The sequence below is a fragment of the Tachysurus fulvidraco genome, chromosome 10 (genome assembly GCF_022655615.1).
Source record: "Tachysurus fulvidraco isolate hzauxx_2018 chromosome 10, HZAU_PFXX_2.0, whole genome shotgun sequence".
Classification (NCBI taxonomy): domain Eukaryota; kingdom Metazoa; phylum Chordata; class Actinopteri; order Siluriformes; family Bagridae; genus Tachysurus; species Tachysurus fulvidraco.
Genome location: NC_062527.1, coordinates 20971235 through 20991234, shown reverse-complemented (window position 1 = coordinate 20991234; position 20000 = coordinate 20971235). Strand labels below are relative to the sequence as shown.

The 20000-nt window shown below is 39.8% G+C and overlaps 2 protein-coding genes across 7 annotated transcripts in view; one reads left to right on the top strand and one right to left on the bottom strand.

Moving 5' to 3' along the window:
• thrap3b (thyroid hormone receptor associated protein 3b) overlaps positions 1-15887 on the top strand; it is a 17128-nt gene extending 1241 nt beyond the window's left edge. Inside the window, exons 1-11 of one of the 2 annotated variants that reach the window (XM_027174623.2) lie at positions 1692-1940; positions 4224-4376; positions 6677-7480; positions 9155-9751; positions 9897-10072; positions 10250-10361; positions 11587-11662; positions 13160-13320; positions 13912-14194; positions 14378-14524; positions 14607-15887. In XM_027174623.2, coding sequence (XP_027030424.1) covers positions 4249-4376; positions 6677-7480; positions 9155-9751; positions 9897-10072; positions 10250-10361; positions 11587-11662; positions 13160-13320; positions 13912-14194; positions 14378-14524; positions 14607-14867 — 2745 coding nt within the window. In that variant the 5' untranslated portion in view covers positions 1692-1940; positions 4224-4248 and the 3' untranslated portion in view covers positions 14868-15887. Of the gene's footprint in view, positions 1-1691; positions 1941-4223; positions 4377-6676; positions 7481-9154; positions 9752-9896; positions 10073-10249; positions 10362-11586; positions 11663-13159; positions 13321-13911; positions 14195-14377; positions 14525-14606 lie in introns of those variants that run through there. The other variant, XM_047819292.1, reaches the window with a different exon arrangement.
• A 1241-nt stretch (positions 15888-17128) lies between these two features.
• The window catches only part of eva1bb (eva-1 homolog Bb (C. elegans)), a 7123-nt gene continuing 4251 nt past the window's right edge, over positions 17129-20000 (bottom strand). For 3 of the 5 annotated variants that reach the window (XM_027174625.2, XM_027174624.2, XM_027174627.2), the window contains exons 2-3: positions 18273-18418; positions 17129-17678 (exon numbers count right to left, since the gene is read on the bottom strand). In XM_027174625.2, the coding sequence (XP_027030426.1) occupies positions 17266-17678; positions 18273-18339 (480 nt within the window). In that variant the 5' untranslated portion in view covers positions 18340-18418 and the 3' untranslated portion in view covers positions 17129-17265. Of the gene's footprint in view, positions 17679-18272; positions 18419-18690; positions 18713-19614; positions 19636-20000 lie in introns of those variants that run through there. The other 2 variants (XM_027174626.2, XM_047819293.1) reach the window with 2 other exon arrangements.

Sequence of the window (20000 nt, the reverse complement as noted above, 5' to 3'; positions counted from 1 at the left end):
CTCTAAGGGATTAGCTGTAGTTGCCCTAAGACGTCTGTAACAGGTGTCAGTTTTGGAGATGGGGGTATTAGTTTCACAAAGCTCGCAGTGAAGAGGCCTACAGGAAGAGTGTCAACACACCTTGTGTGCTCAAAGAATGTTCACATAGCGCACTCATATGTGCCACATTCTAGAAAATGAAGTCTTAAAATAGATATTTTAGATGATGAGTGTTAGTTTATATTGAATGATCAAGCTCTCTGAGTCTGGACACAAGACAAGCTCTCGTGAAGGCGTCAACATTCTTTTCATCTTTGTAGCTTAAGTCAGTGTATAGAAACTCTGTATTTAAACCAAATTCTCACAGTTAGTTTAAATTCCTCACTTTCAAAGAATATATATATAAAGAACAAAGAATAAAGACATAATATAATATACATAATATACAAAAAACAAAAATTTATAAAAAAAAGCATAGTGGTTACACTGAAGGCATATTGCACAGTTTTCAAAATTTCTGTTATTGCACATGTTTAAAATACTTTGTTATTGTTATTATTGCAATGAAACAGTAATCAGTGTGTATTATGGTGAGTAGTTTACAGGGAGCAGCTTTGGTTGTAAACTCTAATAGCAGCAGGTATAAACAGCTAACATGATTAAATAAAGAGAACAATTATCCTTTAATGTTTAATCAACCTTGATAAGTTTATAGGTAGAAATAAGACATCGGTATGAAGTGGTATTTATTTGAACTGTGATAGGCTTTTAGTAACAAGATTTTCATCAACTTCATTTTTTTCTTGTACCTTCCTATAACACTTTCTTGGTTCACTTTAGCAAAACAAAGATTAGTCATTTCATGTGGTACAATTCTGATCAGGACAAAGCATGAATGAATGAATGAATGCAGGAAATGTGCCACAAAGATCCACACAAGTAACCTGAACTATCTGTGTCCATGGTTAGAAATGTGGGCTTCATTTTCTTCTTCATGTCATTTTATGTCCTGATGTAAACCTCTACTCTGAGATGTCTTTTAAAACAACAACAAAAAACCAATATATTACTGTTATTATTCATTTTAAAAAATGTGTCGTATCTTAAAATACTTATACCAGAAATGAAAAACTAAATAATAATAATAATAATAATAATAATAATAATAATAATAATAATAATAATAATAATAATAATAATAAAACTATCTCTCAGTGTAGCTAGTCTCTGGTCTTATCCCTGCAGTATAACACGTGGTTGACTGCTACCGGAAACTGCTCTGCTACTGAAAACAAGATGATTCATCTTTAGAAAACTGCAAATACAACGAAAAATCAGAGTTTTTCTTCTTACTGCTTTGCACATATGTAGTTTAAATATTTATTATTAGATTGTTTTTCACATATGTAGTTTAAATATTTATTAGATTATTTTGCACATATGTAGTTTAAATATTTATTAGATTATTTTGCATCTATGTAGTTTAAATATTTATTATTAGATTATTTTGCACTTATGTAGTTTAGATATTTATTATTAGATTATTCTAATGTTATTATTATTAGGTTAGAGGTTTTATTTTTAATGCTTTGCAATGGAATTTGTTGGAGATCATGGCACAGGTAGTTTCCCTACAGACCTGGCAACGCAGACAGGCGCCATTTTGAACACGTGTGATTTCGAATTGAGGCGTTCCGGGGTGAAGCTGTGTAATCTGGCAACCCTGCCGCAGAACGAACAGGAAGGACATTTGACCCTCGTTTTACTTTCTGCAGGAGAACAAATGGTCTCACAAATGGCCGCTGCGCGATTAGTCTTCGTGTTTGTCGTGACTAAGGTTTAGTCGTTCTGGTGGAAATAAACACGTACAGACGGTTTTAGAGGAGATTCGTTTAAAGCTACTGTAGAGCCGTAAAGCTGAGTAAAAACAAACCGACTGTGCGCGCGAGCCCAATATACAGGTAAGGCCTTAAATCTGTTTAAAATTTATTTATAATTGTAATGTATTGAAATAACTGATCGGGTTTATTTATTAATCGATGCGTAACTTAATCGACGCGTCGTGAAACTTAGCAACGCAGCTACATTGTATTAAACCTAGCTAACTGTGGGATGCTAATGGCTAATGCTAACTGTGGGATGCTAATGGCTAATGCTAACTGTGGGGATGCTAATAACTAATGCTAGCTGTGGGGATGCTAATAACTAATGCTAGCTGTGGGATGCTAATTGGTAATGCTAACCGTGGGATGCTAACTGGTTTAGCACGGTTAGCGAAACTAGCACTTTATTAGCTCTGTCGATATAATCTGAATTTTATATTTTATGTTACTTCATTATTTCTTAGTGTTTATAAACATCGTTTGTTAGTGATGACTGAAAGCTTTTTAAAATCTAACACGTATTTTATCCCTAGCGTGATGTAGCTAACAGTAGCGCTGTTTATCAAACGCACAGTTTGTTTAATTACGTGTTCGGTTTTTATTACAGTAGCACTTTATATTCCTACTTTTATTCATGTACAGATTTTAATAACTGTTCACCTTATAGATTTTTATTAAAAATCTATTTTTCCACCGTCATATATATTGAATTTATAGTCAATATTTGGTTCACTTATTTTTACACATACGTAATCTAAATATTAGATTAATTTACACATGTAGTTTAAATGTTGTTTATTATTAGATTATTTTGTAATTTAATATTAGGTTATTTTGCACATATGTAGTTTAAATATTTTAGATTATTTTGCGCATATGTAGTTTAAATGTTGTTTATTAGATTTTTTACACATAGTATAAATATTAGATTATTTTGCACACATGTAGTTTAAATATTTTAGATTATTTTTCACATATGTAGTTTAAATATTAGATTATTTTGCACATATGTAGTTTAAATGTTTAGTAGATTATTTTGCACATATGTAGTTTAAATATTTATTAGATTATTTCACTTATTAGATCACTTCTAATGGTTAATATTTCACACCAGTTTATAGTTCCTAAGCAATCATCATGAGCAGATGAGGGAGGATTATAACTACTTTTCACTATTTCCTTACTGATACTTATTACTGATTATTAACCCAAAAAGGTTTTTTTTTTTTTTTTTTTTGGTCTTACATTTGATCAGCTTCCTGTGAAGATGTACTGCGTTTTACTTTCATTGAAATACTTCCTCTGTACTTCCGGTTTTATAAACAAATCCCATCTTATTTTTAAGGTTTTTCCAAATCCATGGGCTCTTTTCTAGGCTTTAGTTGGATGACATGTTATCTTTACAACCTTTGTCATGTTACGATTCTAAAACAGAATAATTTTAGAATCTTAGCTCAATAATGCTGGTGTGATATTATCACATTCATGTGATATCTCACTGGCACAATATCCTCCGTTATGTGGTTCATGTAGGAAAATGCTCTAACAAAATACTCTTTCTCTCCTGATACTTGGAAGCTCCGCCCCCTTCTTTTCTTTTTTACAACTTTAGTGCTCTTGACTCGGTCACTTTGTTACAGTGTTAAAATGGAAATAAACTGGAATTAAAACCCACAGTTCATGTTTTTTATCAAGGTTAACATGACACCAGGTCATTTATCACCTTTTAGCTGTGTTCGTTAGAAATGCCGTTGAAACATTTTATGAAAAACAAAAAGTTTAGTTATTCTTGTAACGGATCCTGCCTATTTACTGGTTACAATGTGCTTAAACATCCTGAAGAGTTCTGATGATGTAAATGAGCTTTTAGGTCGTCAGTCTGGCTTGTCTGGGTTTCGGGGATATCTGACGTGGGGGTGGAGACGACTGAGACGGGATAAAGATTAACTCCCGCTAGACGCTTAGACTTTGGTTCTTATCGAGCTGTTCAGTTATTTAGTTTTTGTTGACATTTGTTGTTAGCATGCTAAACCTGGTCATATAGTTTTACGTAGGAAAGCCTGAGGGAATAGATTGTAGGCAGGTGTTTGTGCATTGTTATACAATCTATATGGTATAGCTGAGTGCTATCAGGCTCGTGATCGTGAAGAGGGTCGGTGGAAACTGTTTTAGCCCCGCCCACTCATGTACGCTAGTCTGGTGAGTGTACGAGCATAATGTGGTTCTGTCAGGAGTGATGTGTATTCAAATAAAGATAACTGTTGGTATAAAACCCCGATGGCACTGAGGTGAGCACTGAGCTCTGTCTCTCTCTCTCTCCCCTGAACTCTTCTTCTTTTTTTTTTTTTTCCCCCCTTATAGTTTTGAAGAAGACGCGATTTCCAAAATGTCCAAGGCAAAGAATTCTCCTTCTCCCTCTCGGTCCAGATCGAGGTCTCGGTCCCGCTCCAGGTCATATTCGAGATCTCGCTCCAGCAGCCGCTCACGCTCGAGGTCCAGGAAGCATCGCTACAGGTAACTCGTTGTCTTCTTGCGTATGGTTCGGTCCCAAAAGCCATTTATTCTTCTCTAATTTATTCTTTTCTCCAAGCCCGGTGGAGCCCAATGACCTTTAATAAGTGCACAACTCTTTGTCTGTCTTTTACCTCATTCGTTTGTGTTGTTAAGGAGTTGCTAAGAGTGCCCCCCCACCCGGAGCAGAGCTAAATGTTACGGTCATCAATGCAAGCAGCAAAACAGCGACAAATGATAAAGTGCTGATTGTGTTAAAAGAAGCACAAACTTTTGTCTCAAGTTCTAACTCTTTTTAAAATAATTTAGTTTCTTTCAGTGGAAAGACGTTTTTTTTTTTTTAAATATATACAGAACCTGTTTGTGTTTAAGCTTGCATGTTGAAACAGAAGAAACATTAAGCTTATAAGGCAAGAAACTATAGTTGTGTACTGCCCCCAAGTGGTAAATGTCATACCCCCATCTGCATGTTAATTACTGACTTGTTATATCCAGCAGTGTTCAGTTTAATTTTATAGACCACAAGTAGCTACAGAAATCCGGATGTAACTTTAGATGATTAAAGAGGTGACAATCGCAAGGGCAATCTCACTGAAACAACATGAGGAAGAAACCTTGAGCGAAGCCAGAATAGATAGTGAGCTCGTGCTCGTCTGGGTGATATTAGACAGTGTGAATAGAAGTCGTTACTCTTCCCAAGCTGTATGCTATTAAGTCAAATCGAAGCTCCAAGCAGAAGTAGTGTTTGGGTGGATCAGGCAAGTCCCGAAGGCAGAGGGAGTCGTGTTTAGGGCTGGGCGATAAAACGATAACGATATGTATCGCGATAGACACGTGATCTATATCAATAAAAAAATGTGTTTGATATTTTTTATTCTTCGTCGGAAGAAAACCGAAGCAAGTTTGGTTGCATTAACAAAGGCACTCACTCTCTGGTAACCTAGCAATGTAGGGAGTGACACGCTAACATCATGTAACAGTATCATGTTTGGCTGCCCCATATTGGTGGTGTCTCGTGCTGGTCTGCTGGATTCCTCTTAAGGCCTAAAAAAAATCATTAAAACAGCTCGACACCGCTTTAACTTCGCAGGAAGTTCTGGAAAAACTGTCCAGCATCAAAATAAGGTTTGCAATGATGCGCCCGAAGGCACGGGTTGAAGACCCAGTCAGTGACGTCACGATATGCTAATTTGTTTAAAGTCATACTTACGTAATCATCATCACCAAAATAGACCTACCTACGAACCACCCCCCCCCCCCTTTTTTTTTACTGTTACTGCCAACTAAAATATTTTTAAGGATGGCCTCAGTAACCGGCGACTGATGAGCAGAAAATGAGCTGCAGCGAGCGAGGAAATTGTAAATAAAAGACTAAAAATCAGCTACTTTTTCATATTTCTGCAGGTTTTATATTTCAAACAATGTTACTGTAGTGTATCAGGTTTGTGTTTTATATTACAGATGTATCTCAGTCTACCTAGTTTTATTTATCTTTACAAAAGATACAAGATACAAAGTTACAAATTTTATTACTTTATTAAGCATTTCTTACCTTTTCTTTCATTTCGCACCTTAAATGTTAAGAGATAATAGTTAAGTGTTCATTGTGACTTTAGACTTATGTTTACATTATATTTGAGGTTTCCTGGTTGTTTTGACGTTTCTGCCTTAACTGAGGGGATTCTGATCAGAGGAAGGTTAGGTTTAAAATGTTTAAATGTAATATTTTTCTCCTGGTCCTTATTTTAAATGGGTCATAAATATAATTATCGATATCGACCGATATGAAACACTATCGTGATACAGTTTTCAGCCATATCGCCCCAGCCCTAGTCGTGATTAGATGGGGGTGTTATTAGCTATGCTCTTGCCCCGTAGTGGCATATCTGGGGGTATATTGTTGTCAGAATGCAAGTGGTGACTCTCGACCGGTCAAGACTCAAGAGCCAAACCTTTCAGAGTGTTGACCCTTCACAAAAGAATTATTAGTGAAAAAGGTAGTCTAAATAAATAGATTTTCAATCTATACATAAGTGACGTTCTGTAGGAAAATTCACTGCCACTGATTCCGTTTTCTTTATTCCAGTTGCTTATAAAATGCCTTTAATCTCAGCAGGTGTAATCGTTTACAGGTGTAGGGGTTCAGTCTGTATAGGGGTTTATAGATCATAAGTAGAATCTGATTATTTCTAATGTACTAAAAGCTCACAGAATTGACGTACACATTCGTTAACACCCACCCACTAACTCATCTCTTGCTCATTAAAATATTCACCAGTTTGTCTTCACTTTTTGTCCCCTAGCTCCAGATCTCGCTCCCGTTCTCCTAGCCGTGAGAGAAACTACCCATCGAGAGATTTTCAGGGCAACCGGGGGTACAATCGTGGTTTCCGTGGCTACCGGAGACCCTTCTATTATAACCGTGGCCGGGGACGTGGTTATTACCCGCGTGGCTACCACAGAGGAGGAGGAGGTGGTGGTGGAGGTGGTGGAGGAGGAGGAGGAGGAGGAGGCGGTTCTTACGGTTATCGCAATAACTGGCATGGAGGCCATCGTGAACAGCAGCAATCCCATGAGCACCACAGCCCCAAAAGGGGGCGCTCTCGCTCCCGCACACCTCGCAAGCGCTCCAGGAGCCGTAGTCGCTCACATTATTCCGCGAACTCCTCTTCTCGCTCACGCCACTCTAAATCTTCTTCACGATCCCCGTCCCCACGCCGCCGCAACTCCGGAAAAGCTCCATCTAAAGAGTTAAAGAGCAAGAGCTCACCAAATGAAGGGAAAGGCAATAGCAAGGAAGCGGAACCCAAATCTTCCACGTCCATTCCCGAGGAGCCCCCGAGCAAATGGGAGAGCATGAGCGACTACACCACCAGTCCGAAAATCTCCAATCCAGAACAAACGGTTCCACAAGGGACTCAGCCTGAGGTGAAAGTGTCCCTTTCTGGAGCTACAGGTAACGGCGCCTCTGTCTGGAGAAGCATCAGTGCTCCCGATTCAAAGAGTCCTCCAAAGCCAGCAGCAGGAGCATCAACCGGTTTTGGCTTCTTCTCCAAAGAAGACATGAAGGCAGGAGAGAAAGCGGCCATATCCACAGCGTTCAAAAAGTACGTTCACGTCACGTTCGTGTTTGAGAATTGCAGTCCTCTTTTATTTAAAGCAACATCCCTCTCTTTTTGGTTTTATTTTTTTCTCTCTCACACAGTATTTGATTTATAATCACTCTTTCAAATGTGTTTAGTCTGTGCACAGCAAACAAAGCTCCTTGGAAGAAAAAAAGGTTAAAATGGAAGTCATCTCATTTCAAAACGCAAATAAAATACCAAATCTTGCTGGCTGTTGCCCTGTGCAATGAGGTTGTTTGCAATCCCATAATTTAGGAGATAAAGCTTAGCCGATGTAAGTATATTTCCTAAAACGAGTCCTGGTCAGTCATGTCTGCTGTGGTGCAGTTTTTTTTTTCCTTCAGTGCTCAATGTTTGCTTGTGATAAGATGATATTTCTTCTTTTTAGTAAATACATCAGAGTAGCTGCACTGTAGAGCTGGGCGATAATCCAGTTGTAATCCTGTAACGTCTTATTTATTATTTAACGTGTGAAAGTCCGTTCCAATTCAATTGCGGTTCCTCTCGTGCAAAAACGAGCTTGGATTTTAAACAAGTTCCAAAATGATGTCGTACTTCTGTGAGAAGAAGGCTAGGAGGATCAACCCGGAGCAAGGAAATAGGAGGATAAAGGGTTAAAAATTGACTATTAGGATTAAGAGGATTAATGGTTCAGATCAAGAAACGCAGAACTCGCAGTCGGAACTACGAAGCGTTACGACTCTAGATCGGATCTCTGTTAAAGACCTCCAGCTCGTAGCATGTAGAACCTAGAACAAGGAACTAGAGGAATGAACGCTGAGGGTAGGGATGATGTGATTTATTGATTTGCTTGGAACAAGACACCATTAATTTCACACGAGGTGGAATAATATATTTAATCTTAATCAAGCCGTACCGAAATAAGTTACGCCCTCGAGCGACAAATCTACAGTGTTGTATTTCACCTTTTTTTTTTTGTTTTTTTTAATCATTACAAATCTTACTAACCTACTGTCTGAATTCAGAGCATCGCGACAAAACATCGTTCTCCTCATCTCGGCCGCGCCGTCGAACGGATCAAGCCGTTGGTCCGTGAACGTGAGATTGGTCAAATAATCTATCGTCCTGCCGAGCACACGCACGTGTAGTTTATTTCACGAGTTTAGTTTCAGCCGATTTACCCTCCCGATTTTTAGTTCTTCCAGCTTCTGGTGCTTTTTCTTCTGTAATGTCGAAACATGTACGTGGCCTGGACTCCACCCAAAATCCACAGGCGAACCCGACTGCCATGTTTAGGGTCAGTGGTTGTGAGACATCTTGTACATCTTTAATTTGTTCCGTTCTGATGCTTTCTCAACAGAAGACGCTGAGACAGTTTCACCGTTAAGTTCGATACGTCACTTTTTTTTTTAATGAATCTTGCCCTCAGAGGCACAAAGGCATCTCTCATTTCCGCCGTACTGAGAGTGTCGTGTCGTGTCGTATCCGGGTCGAAATGCATATATCGTCAGAAATACCTGGAATCTGTTGCAGTATATCTGTGGTGTCTGAGAATTTTCTTCAAATGTAGATTGTAATATTTTCCCTTATCGCTCAGCTCTACTTACAGATTCAGCTCTTTAAAGACTCAGGATTTTAACATTGTTTTTAACAGGGAACTGTGTGGGGAAAATCACTTTTCATCGTTTACTACAGGTTTCTGGCAGACAAGAAAAAACCCACATCCGACTGGGATGACAATCGGGGCGAAGATCAGAATACCGGCGACGGGGAAAAGGAGAAGAGTAACCGAAAACAAAAAGCCGTTTTCGAAATGGATCCGGAGTACGGAGACTCCAAGGCGGATAAAGGCCTTCCGTTTCTGGACGAGGAGGAAGAGGAGTACTCGAAGAGCCTGAGAGAGAGAAAAAACGACGAGGAACCCAAGTACAAGGCCAAACCCACTGTATCTGCGCGGGAACTGTTCGAAGAGCGTTTTGGTAAGTGGGACGACGACTACGTGTCCAACAAAGATTCTTCACAAAGAGGGGAAGACATGGAGGAGGAAGAACACGTGATGGAAGAGCTATACCGAAGCCGCAAGCAGGCAGCACGTAAAGAAGAGAAAGCCTCCAAGAAAAAGGAGAAGAAGAAGAACCGCGTCAGCCCGTCTCCTTCACCGCCCAGAAGCACAGAGCGTAGCAAGCCCCTGTTTCCTGCAGCCAGGGAGTCGTCACCTCCCGCCAGATCCTCTAAGAAGAAAGAGCCTGAATTTAACTTTAGTCTGAAAGTATTTGACGACGAAGCAGAGAGGTAATTGATGTCTTTTTCCTGATCTAACTACCGTTTGTATGGTCAATTTGATATATCTGCATGTCTGTTTTGTATTATTATTATTATTATTTTTAATTTTTTTCTTTTATTTATTTATTTATTTATTTATTTATTTATCTTTTAGCTCTACTGGCGCTTTAGCCAAAGAAAGACGTTTGTCTCAGGATCTAATATACCCTGTTAAGAAAGAGCATGAGGAGTTCCACTCCATTTTCCAGCACATTCAGGCTGCTCAGCTTCGTCGCAGCCCATCAGAACTGTTTGCTCAACACATAGTCACCATCGTCCATCACATCAAAGGTAACCTCCTAATCTTAAACAGCTTATCTTTTTGTTCTCGTTCTGGTATCCTGGAGTTCCTCAGGGTTCCATGTTGAGCTCGTTTTCATGTCGCATCATCGAATTAAATCTGGGTTAGTTTTTTTTATTTTTGTTTTTCCGACTTAAGGATTTTTTTCCTCCTCTTCTATCTTGCAGCTCAGCACTTTCGCTCGTCCGGGATGTCTCTGAACGAGCGATTCGGCATGTACCAAAGAAAAGCCGCACAGATGGAAATGATGAGGCAAAGAAAGAGTCCTGAGATTCACAGGTATTAACATGCTCACAGAATTACGCTGTTGAATTGGATGATGATGAATTTTTCTGCATTTTTTTTTTCCTTGGTCACTTAAGGGAATTTCCCTCCGTCTCGCTCAAACCGTCATGACCCCTAAGATAGCAATATCCCAAATTGGAAACTTTATGGGAATTTACAGGAATTTATGGGAATTATTTGGAAATATAGGGAGATTTATATAAACTATATCATATATAAACATTTAGTATGGTCATAAGCAGACATGCATGCAAGGTAATACAAATTTTAAAAATGACGTCTTGACTGATTTAATTGTAAGTAGAACTTTAATTGATTCTTTCAGTGAGTGACACAAAAGCATAAATATGCTTGTAATAAACAAACTTAATAATTGTAATAAACATAATAAACATTAGTATGCTTGTAATAAACACAAACTTAATAATTGTAATAAACATAATAAACATTAGTATGCTTGTAATAAACATATTTACCTAGGATCGCTGTAATCTATTCTAATTAGTAAGGTAGTTAAGTTTAGGTATTGGGTACTATTAAGAATGTAGAATAAGGTAATGCAGAATAAGGCATTAATATGTGCTTACTAAGTACTAATAAATAGCCAATATTCTACTAATATTCATGCTAATAAGCAACTAGTTAAATGACCATAACATTGTGTTACTGTGCATGTTATGCAAGTACATACAGGGGGTTTGGCCTCAATGGCCCTCCAGTAAGCAGTGTGCTGTGGGCAAGTGACCGATTAATGCAGGATACAAATTCATCTTAAATTGCATTAAATCTTGTTGTTTTAAACAAAATTATGCTGAAATTTAAGCAAATTTAATTTCCTTGTTTTAGGCAACTGCATTTTCTTAAAATTCCCAGTTTATTTCCATATATTCCCATTAATTCCCATGGAAAGTTTCCAGCCTTGAGAATTCCCGGAATTTTGCAACCCTACTGATTGTAGCCACTATAACGTAATGAGCTAACGTTTTTCTCGTACATCAAACATCGTTACAATCTTACAAATATCGTGCTGTTTTGGGATTAAATAGAAGCTGTAATATTAGGAATGTTGCCATAGTGTAATAGCAATGCATCATTACATCACTGCAAAGTGTTTTAATCCTTACCTTAATATTATTATTGTTATGAAGGTGATGACGATGAAGGTTAATAATCGTGGACAATCCCGGTGACTTTCTTCCTCTGTTTGTCTCCCACACAGGAGAATTGATGTGTCTCCCAGTGCTTTTAAGAAGCACGCTCGTCTGTTTGAGGATATGGAAGAAAGCGACTACAAGGTGACCGAGCGTTTTCAAAATCTGAAATTCCAGCCCAGTTTGTGTGCCTGCTGAAAGAGTTGTGCTTTCTCCCCCCCAAGCCCCCCAACCCAACACCCTCACTTTAAAGGAGGTGCAATAATTCTAAATACACCAGAACCTCTTGTATACACCTTACACCCTGGTCCCCCCTCAGCAACTTTTCTATGATGAGATATGATTATTCAGTGGGTTCGTTCACGCCCAAACAAAAAGGCTAATGAGAACGGAAGTGACAATTGAGATGTTGTCCAAGCCTTTCTGTGGACATCTAAACAAAAGCCATAGTAAGTATTTTCTCCTTGGAAGTGCATTTGAACACGTGGGGCTCTGTACTAATCACCATGGGGAAAAGCATGGAGCATGTTGCTTTCCCATGAGATCTGTGCACTGTTCTGTTGTTGCCTTTTTGTTATGAAAAATAAATACACGTTCTTTATCACGGTGCATTAATCTTCTGCAGCTCGCGGCGTTTTAATATGAAACGGCAAAAAAAGAACTGCCCACTCACCTTTTTATTTAAACTTCTTGTAACCGAGTTCTTTTCTCCTCTCGGGTTTGATCGATGTTGCTTATTTACTTTTACACCTGAGCTGATTAAAGGTTAAAGCTCAGTTGTAGGAAAAGATTCGTTTTGTGACGATTTCTATCGTTCCGATCTCAGTATCGTAGCCTAAAATGCACAGGTTAAGTTTAAGGTTGAAACATGAGCGAATTTAAACGAATCTATGTAAAATACGTACTTCGAATTATCATCAAAACTTTTAATCTAATAGTATTTAGGTGTGTAAATGGTTTCTAACAGGCCAGCAAGGCGATTTGCCTCGAACACCGATAACTGTTTAATTTTACAACAGATATTAAAGATCGAAACAGACGAATTATTACATTATGTATATGGTGCGGAAGCCTGAGTTTTTAATCATCTTTGTTACACTTATAACTCCAGTGTTACACATTTTGGTGATCCAAAACGTTTATTTAATCGAATTTGTCAAAAGAAATATTGGATCATTCAATAGCCTGAGATTGAACGTCATCTCTGGAGAATTAATAGATCTCCATCAGCACCATAGGGTCGGTTTATAGACGTTACTCTGCGGGTCTATTTTTTCCGGGTCAACAGTAGATGGCGCACGTCGTCCGCAGTTCGGCCCGCGGTGTCTTGTATGTTGATGTATTTCTGCCTCACAGTATAAAAATGTTCAGTTTGGGATTCTTCACTAAGCAGTTATTTATTTATGCTTATTTATGTGCAGTCTATGGGATCAGAAGTAAAAAATTTTTTTTTTGCCTGGTGTTAAAAAATGTTAAACGTTAAATCGACCGCTCAGAACCTGACACGATTCCTGGTTCTGATTGTAATCTCTTACACCACAGTCTGATGATGAACCTGTCAGGGTTTCAGTACATGATGAGTTTGTGTTGATGTAAGAATGACGTTTATTAATATTAAAGTGCGTCACTGTGTCTCTGCAGGATTATGCTAAAAAATATGAAGGAGAGTCAATGGACCTGCGTTTGGATATTGAGCGACGTAAAAAATACCCCAAACGTGAGGGGGGTAAAGGCTCAGCCGGGTCGCGCACCCCCAGCCGAGAACTCTCTCCTGAAAAATCCTCCAAACAGAAGAAGTCCAAGTAAGTCTTACATCATCACCTGAGCGAGACTTTTAACAGTTTACCACAACACACAATCTGTAAATAATATAAAGTGATAAATAAACCTCTCCTCAATGGAAATGTCACCAGAGTCTTTACAATATTTTTACAAAGTTATTTAAATACCAGGATGTGCTCCGTAAAATCCGTTTATCACCGGCGTCAAGTTACGCGAAGCGTCCGCCGTAGTGATCCTCGTGAACGAGCTGTTGCTATAGAAACAAGGCGTTAGGAATGCTAAGTATAAGTGCACCTAAATATAAATCTGTGATTTGACTTGCAGCTGGAACTGCTGTTAGAAAATTGATCAGATTTGAGAATTCTACAGCACCGAACAGTGTAACGCGGTGTATTGTGTAACTTTATACATGTCAATCCAGGATCTGACAAGTAGGTCTCCATCACTGGTTACATCATCTCAAGATATCACGTTCTGTACCTTTTTAGTTTTCTAGCTGTAAATGTTACACCGCCGTATTTTAATAATTGGCCCTGCGGCTACCTCGGTTCGGTCTGTCTGTTTTCACATGTTTTTTATTATTTATTCATTTATTTTTTTACTAATTAAAGGAAAAGCAAGAAGAAGCGTGAGCGTTCTCCTTCCTCCTCGTCCTCCTCTTCCTCTTCATCACCCCACACGTACAAATCCAGAGAGTACCACGGCGAGGAGATGGAACATATGGAGAAAGGCGGCTTTGATAAGTCCCGCCTGGGGCCGCGTGAGTACCCCCGCGAGTATGAGGGGGGCCACATGGAGAGAGGAGGCTACGAGAGAGGAAGGGGAGGGTATGAGCGTGGAGGATTCGATCGAACCGGATACGATAGAGGACGCGGGGGATACGACCGGGGATTTGTGAGTCCAAGTGTTGTTTACATAATGATAAAGATAATGATGAGGGAAAATTGATCAACAGTGAAGGCTCTAAATTGCAGGAATTTTAAAAGAACCTTTTTGTGCCGAGTTGACATGAGATCATGATAATTCTGTCTGAAATTCCCTTTTGTCAGTAAATAAATAATGACTTTCAATTTGCAGCCTAGAATCAGAGGTAGGGGATGGAACAGAGGAAATTACCCCAACACCAATAACAACGGAAACCCTGCAAATATGGGAGGGCCAGTGCGCCCCCAGGAGGAGGAGTGGGACCCTGAATATACCCCTAAGAGCAGGAAGTACTACCAGGTACATACAGTCCACACACACCTGAGATCGCCTTTCAGCCTTGATTTTTAAATAAGCTAAATTGTTGCCGGTCTCTGTTCAGCATGATGACCGTGACCGGGAGGGAGAGATGAAGTGGGTGGAAGGGCGTGGCCGTGGGCGGGGCATGTACCCACGCATCAGAGGCGGATCGTTCAACTTGCGCAGAGGAGGTGCAGGTGCCGGAGGTAGCAGTGGCAGCCCCAAGTGGACCCATGACATGTTCCAGGGAGCCACAGAGGAGGGAGAGCTGCCTGACGACGGAGCTGAGCATGGCCTGAAAGACGACGAGAAAACCGCAGAGAGCTCCACCTCGAAGCCCTAGACCACCCAACCCTTTTTTTTTTTTTTTTTTTCCTTCCATCTTCTTTAATATCAGTTAATTCACCACTGCAGTCCCCAAACAAAGGTGTGTTGTTCAGGTGGGGAGTTCAGCGCCGTTCTGCTCAGCTTACTCCAAAATTCTTTCTGCATAATTTAGTTTGAATTTTTTAAATGTAATTTTAGACTTAGCTGCTCCAGTCTACTTGAGTCTAACTGGAATTAGCAGAATGCCGTCTGTGTGTACTGATTGATTTTTTTTTTGTTTTTTTCCTTTGTTTTTCATTTTCTAACATGCAATGGAGATGCGCATTTGTGCCTTAGAGATGGGAACTGCAGTGGAGTTTTTTTTTTTTTTTCTTCTTCTTTTTCCTCCCCCACTCTCTTTCCCTTCTTTCCTTCTGTGTCACAGCTTTTTTTTCTTCCTCTTCTATCTCAGTGTGTTGTACAGATCTCATTATTTTAACTCGTCTCGTACATCCCGTCGACGTCAATCGCCGAGCCGTTTCCCCTCCGGAACGCTTCCACTGTGTATTTTTACCGATCTGTGATTAAGTCGTCGAGAGTTAAAACTGTAGTGGGATTTCTTTCAGTCATGTCCTGAATTGATTTTTGTACATGATTGTAATGACTTGCAGATTTTTTTTTAAACATATGTACTATTAAAAAAATTTAGTCAGGACCCCAAACTGGTTTTAGTCGGGAAAAAAACGTACGTTGTGTCAGAAGAAGAGTAATGTGGAAAAATAAGTGTTTGTATGCAAAAACACAGCTGGTGATTTTAGACAGACCGAAAAAAAAAACACCTTTAACTGCTACACAGTTTGTGTGTAATTATAATTATAGCCCTGAAAGTAACGAACCGTCATAATAATAATCGTAGATCTGTGATTGAAGACTTCGTAGACTCTCCCACCTTTTTTTCATTTGCAGTGACACATTTATAAAGCTGTTTTATGTTTATACTGGTCAGGTAATGCTGCTTGCTTCTGTTCTCATTTCAATAAAAACCCCTCTCACTCTCTGTCTCGTCTCTTTCAGTTAACCCGAGAGTGTCTCTGTGTTTGCGTCCGACTCGTTAAACTCGAGGCTGCTGCTCTGCAGCTGGGAGCCATTACATGCTGAATGTCATGGGAATGGGTCAGCCATAATCTACACTTAACACACACGGCGATAGCATCTGCAGAAACACACACGAGTTGTGACAGCTGGTACGAACCCGAGCCTCTGCAGTGACCCGGGTTTGCGGTTCAAATCATCAGCTGTCTAATAATACAGAGAAAAAGTGAGATGGATTAAGCGTGCTTTAACGTTTCATGGCTTTTCTATGAAGCTTTATTTTCACGGAGATAAAATGACTTATGGCGAATATGGGGTTCGATACGTTAAATGGTATCAGATAAACTGGGATAAAATAACTGAAGAGGATAAGTGAAGTTTTCTTAACTTTAAAAGTGTAACTTGAAATAAATTAAAGAATTATTTACCAAACCTTTTAGATTTCGGTTTAATTTAACAAATAGGCCGTTTAGCTCTGAAGATACATGCTTTATTTAGGGAATCCAATTTTTGTTACCGTGACATTTTATTTTTATAACAATTTTGGTCGCTTAGACATTTTTTATTTTTTTTATTTTTGCGGTACGTTTTGACAACGTGCTGTGATGGTGAGCTGTCTGGATTCATAGGAGCGACACTTAAAAACCAGGATAACGGTGCACATCACCGTCACATGGCAGCGGCTTGGAGGTCGTGGGAGTCTGGGTGCTGTACGTGTATGGAGATGGTTGCAATTTATGCAGTTAGCTCTAAATACAAGTCTGGTTTTGGACCGTTTTCCAGTTTCTTGGTCTCCACTTCAATCCAGAGCCTAGTTATTGTGTGGAGTTTTCCATTAGTGTGCATTCCTGCCTCGTTCCCAGTATGCGGTGCTGATGTGAAGAATGGATCAACCAGAGCCTATTAGAATGCGGAATTCAGCAGCACGCAGGAAACCGGTTTGTGTCTGTGGTGAGAATTTAGAGCAAATGCTTTGACATCTGACATCATTTTAATGTCCTCTAGGGAGGTGATTTGTTTCTGTTCTATGGTGGGAGAGCAGCGACGGGAAGTGCAGGCTTGTGAAATGAGGGGGAAACTTCAGAAATCAAGTTTCTGCTTGAACGTGGGATCAAACAGGATGCTGACTCTCCTGAAAGGAGTTTCGACTAGGTTTATTTTTAAATGCCACAGAGACATCACAAAGTATCTGCAGACACTCCAGTATCATGTGGTATAAAAGGTTTATTCTTAAAAGTGTACAAAATATATGAGACTGTCACTGTCAGTCCTCAATAAGTGCAAAATTCTCACTGTACAGTAAATCATATGAAACACATCTGAAATGAATCTTTTGCACGTCACTAGTGATAGTGCACGCGTCCCAGCGTACCCGTCCCGGAGGCCAGGATATCCGGCTGTCCGTTTCTCCAGATTTCTCTGACTATGCGTTCCCGCTCCTCTAAACGGCGAGCTCTCTCCAGCTCGTCGGCTGAGGAGAAGACGTTCACGCCGCTGGTGGTCCCATTGGATTGGTTCTGCTCGCTCGTAGGCGATACGGTGACGTCGGGCACATCTTCCTCGTCGCAATTGTCTAGTCGTTCCTCTTCATCTTCCTCGCTGGATTCTTTGAGACTTTTCTGGTCAGATGAGGAAGGTTTCTTCACTGCGCTTCTTCTAGGCCTGCAGGCGAAGCCCAGGATGAGGAGCGTCAGAGCCAGGAGCAGACCGAAACACACGCCCAGCATGAAGTAGAGCGCAAAGCTCTCCGTGTTCTCTGTGTGGAAGACAACACAATTTAAGATGACTTTTTGATACAAAGCTCTGTGTGATTTACACCACCTGTAATAATCTTTTACAACTGATTCAACTACTGGATGAATCATTCTTTGGAAATGATTCTTTATAACGAATCAGCTGAATAATTCAGCCTCTGGCATTTCCATAACATCAATATAATTGCTATTATAAAATAGAAACCTCTGTTATAGCAACAAATTAAATATATATTATTGAGGGGAAATATAGACATTTTAAAAATCACGTATGAAAGGATTCGCCAGTGTCGGTGCTCTCTAACAGGTTTTTTTTTAACAGGCTCTTTTTGGGCATTGTATTCTATAGGGATAAATGTGTATTTATAGCCGCTAGATCTAAATAACAACTAACTAACTTGTTTCCTTGATGTTTCACAACATTCAGACTAAATGAGAAAAGAATAAAAACTGGACACAGAAAAGTCAATAGTACCTGGAATTCGAATGATGAAGGAAAGCTTGAATTAAATCAATTTTTAAAAACTGCTAATTACTTTGTGTGTGTGTGTGTGTGTGTGTGTGTGTGTGTGTGTGTGTGTGTGTGTATTGCGCACCTTTAACGTGAGCGTAGGTGGCCATGCTGTTGCTCAGCAGCTCCATGTCCTTCCTCACAGGATTCATTGTCTTCTTCTGTCCCTCTGTCTCAAACACACATGACCCTCATCACCCTGTTATTCAGCTCACATCACACCTCACACTCCTGAAACACAAAGACCATGTGTATTAGATATGCTCTCAGCTCACACACACACAGACCGATAATACTGCGTTATACTCGACTAATCCTTCGTTACAGTCTGTTTAAATTGAATTACAGTAAGGTTCATTTAGTCTGATAGAGTTGACCTTATCAGCTCATGGACACTATGTTCTAAATAACAAAATATTAATATTAATTTCCAATAAGCCGAAGAAAAACAAGCCAAACAATGAGAATATAAACCCTGAGATGGTAAAAACTTGAATGCTTACACTGAAGAAGCTAAATACCTAAACTAAACATTACAAATCGGGGCGCACGGTGGCTTAGTGGTTAGCACGTTCGCCTCACACATCCAATTTGGGGGTTCGATTCCCGTCTCCGCCTTGTGTGTGTGGAGTTTGCATGTTCTCCCCGTGCCTCGGGGGGGTTTCCTCCAGGTACTCTGGTTTCCTCCCCCGGTCCAAAGACATGCATGGTAGGTTGATTGGCATCTCTGGAAAATTGTCCATAGTGTGTGAGTGTGTGAGTGAATGAGAGAGTGTGTGTGCCCTGTGATGGGTTGGCACTCCGTCCAGGGTGTATCCTGCCTCGATGCCCGATCACGCCTGAGATAGGCACAGGCTCCCCGTGACCCGAGAAGTTTGGATAAGCGGTAGTAAATGAATGAATGAATGAATATTACAAATCCAAAAAACAGTGAGAAACCAAAGACCTAGAATCTATACACACAAAATCTAAATACTCAGAATCCAAACCCTAAATGTTGACAGGTTCATGACCCAAATACTAAATGCTAAGAAAATGCCAAACATATGCAGAGATGCCCGTCAGAAGGTAAACACTAAGACAGCCAAAACTCTCAGACACCAAACACCCCTGTAGCTGCTAAACACAGAGAATCATCATCTGTGTGAACACATTTATACAATTACAGATGAGAATTTAAACACCGAATGCTCAAAATCCCAACACTCAAAACAAAATACATTCACCCAACACTCCTGTAGATGCTAAACACCGAAGGAATCAGCATCTGTACAGATTTACATTCTGAGGTACTAAACACTTAAAAGCCAAATATTCAGACACTAAACACACCAAAGATGAACACTGAACACTTAAAAAACAAATATTTCAAATCTGATCTTAGGTTAATGATGTTAGATATATTTTCAGCCGGAAAAATCATTTACATCTGTTTATGGATATAGTAGCATGCATTTCCCAGCCTCTCTCTCTCTCTCTCTCTCTCTCTCTCTCTCTCTCTCTCTCTCTCTCTCTCTCTCTCTCTCTCTCTCTCTCTCTCTCTCTCTCTCTCTGTGTGTGTGTGTGTGTGTGTGTGTGTGTGTGTGTGTGTGTGTGTGTGTGTGTGTGGTAAATCCAGCCCAAGAACATGTGTGTACTTTTCCAGTTTTCCCACAGAAGCAGAACTTTAAGGTTCGTCGCACACTGTCTGGGAAAATGATAGAATCCCTGATTACGTCATATTCTCTAAGGGAAAGACAGGAAGTGTGTGCGTGCATTTTGTGTGTGTCGGGGAGGGAAGAAAGTAAAACAGGCAACAAATGTCCCACACAGG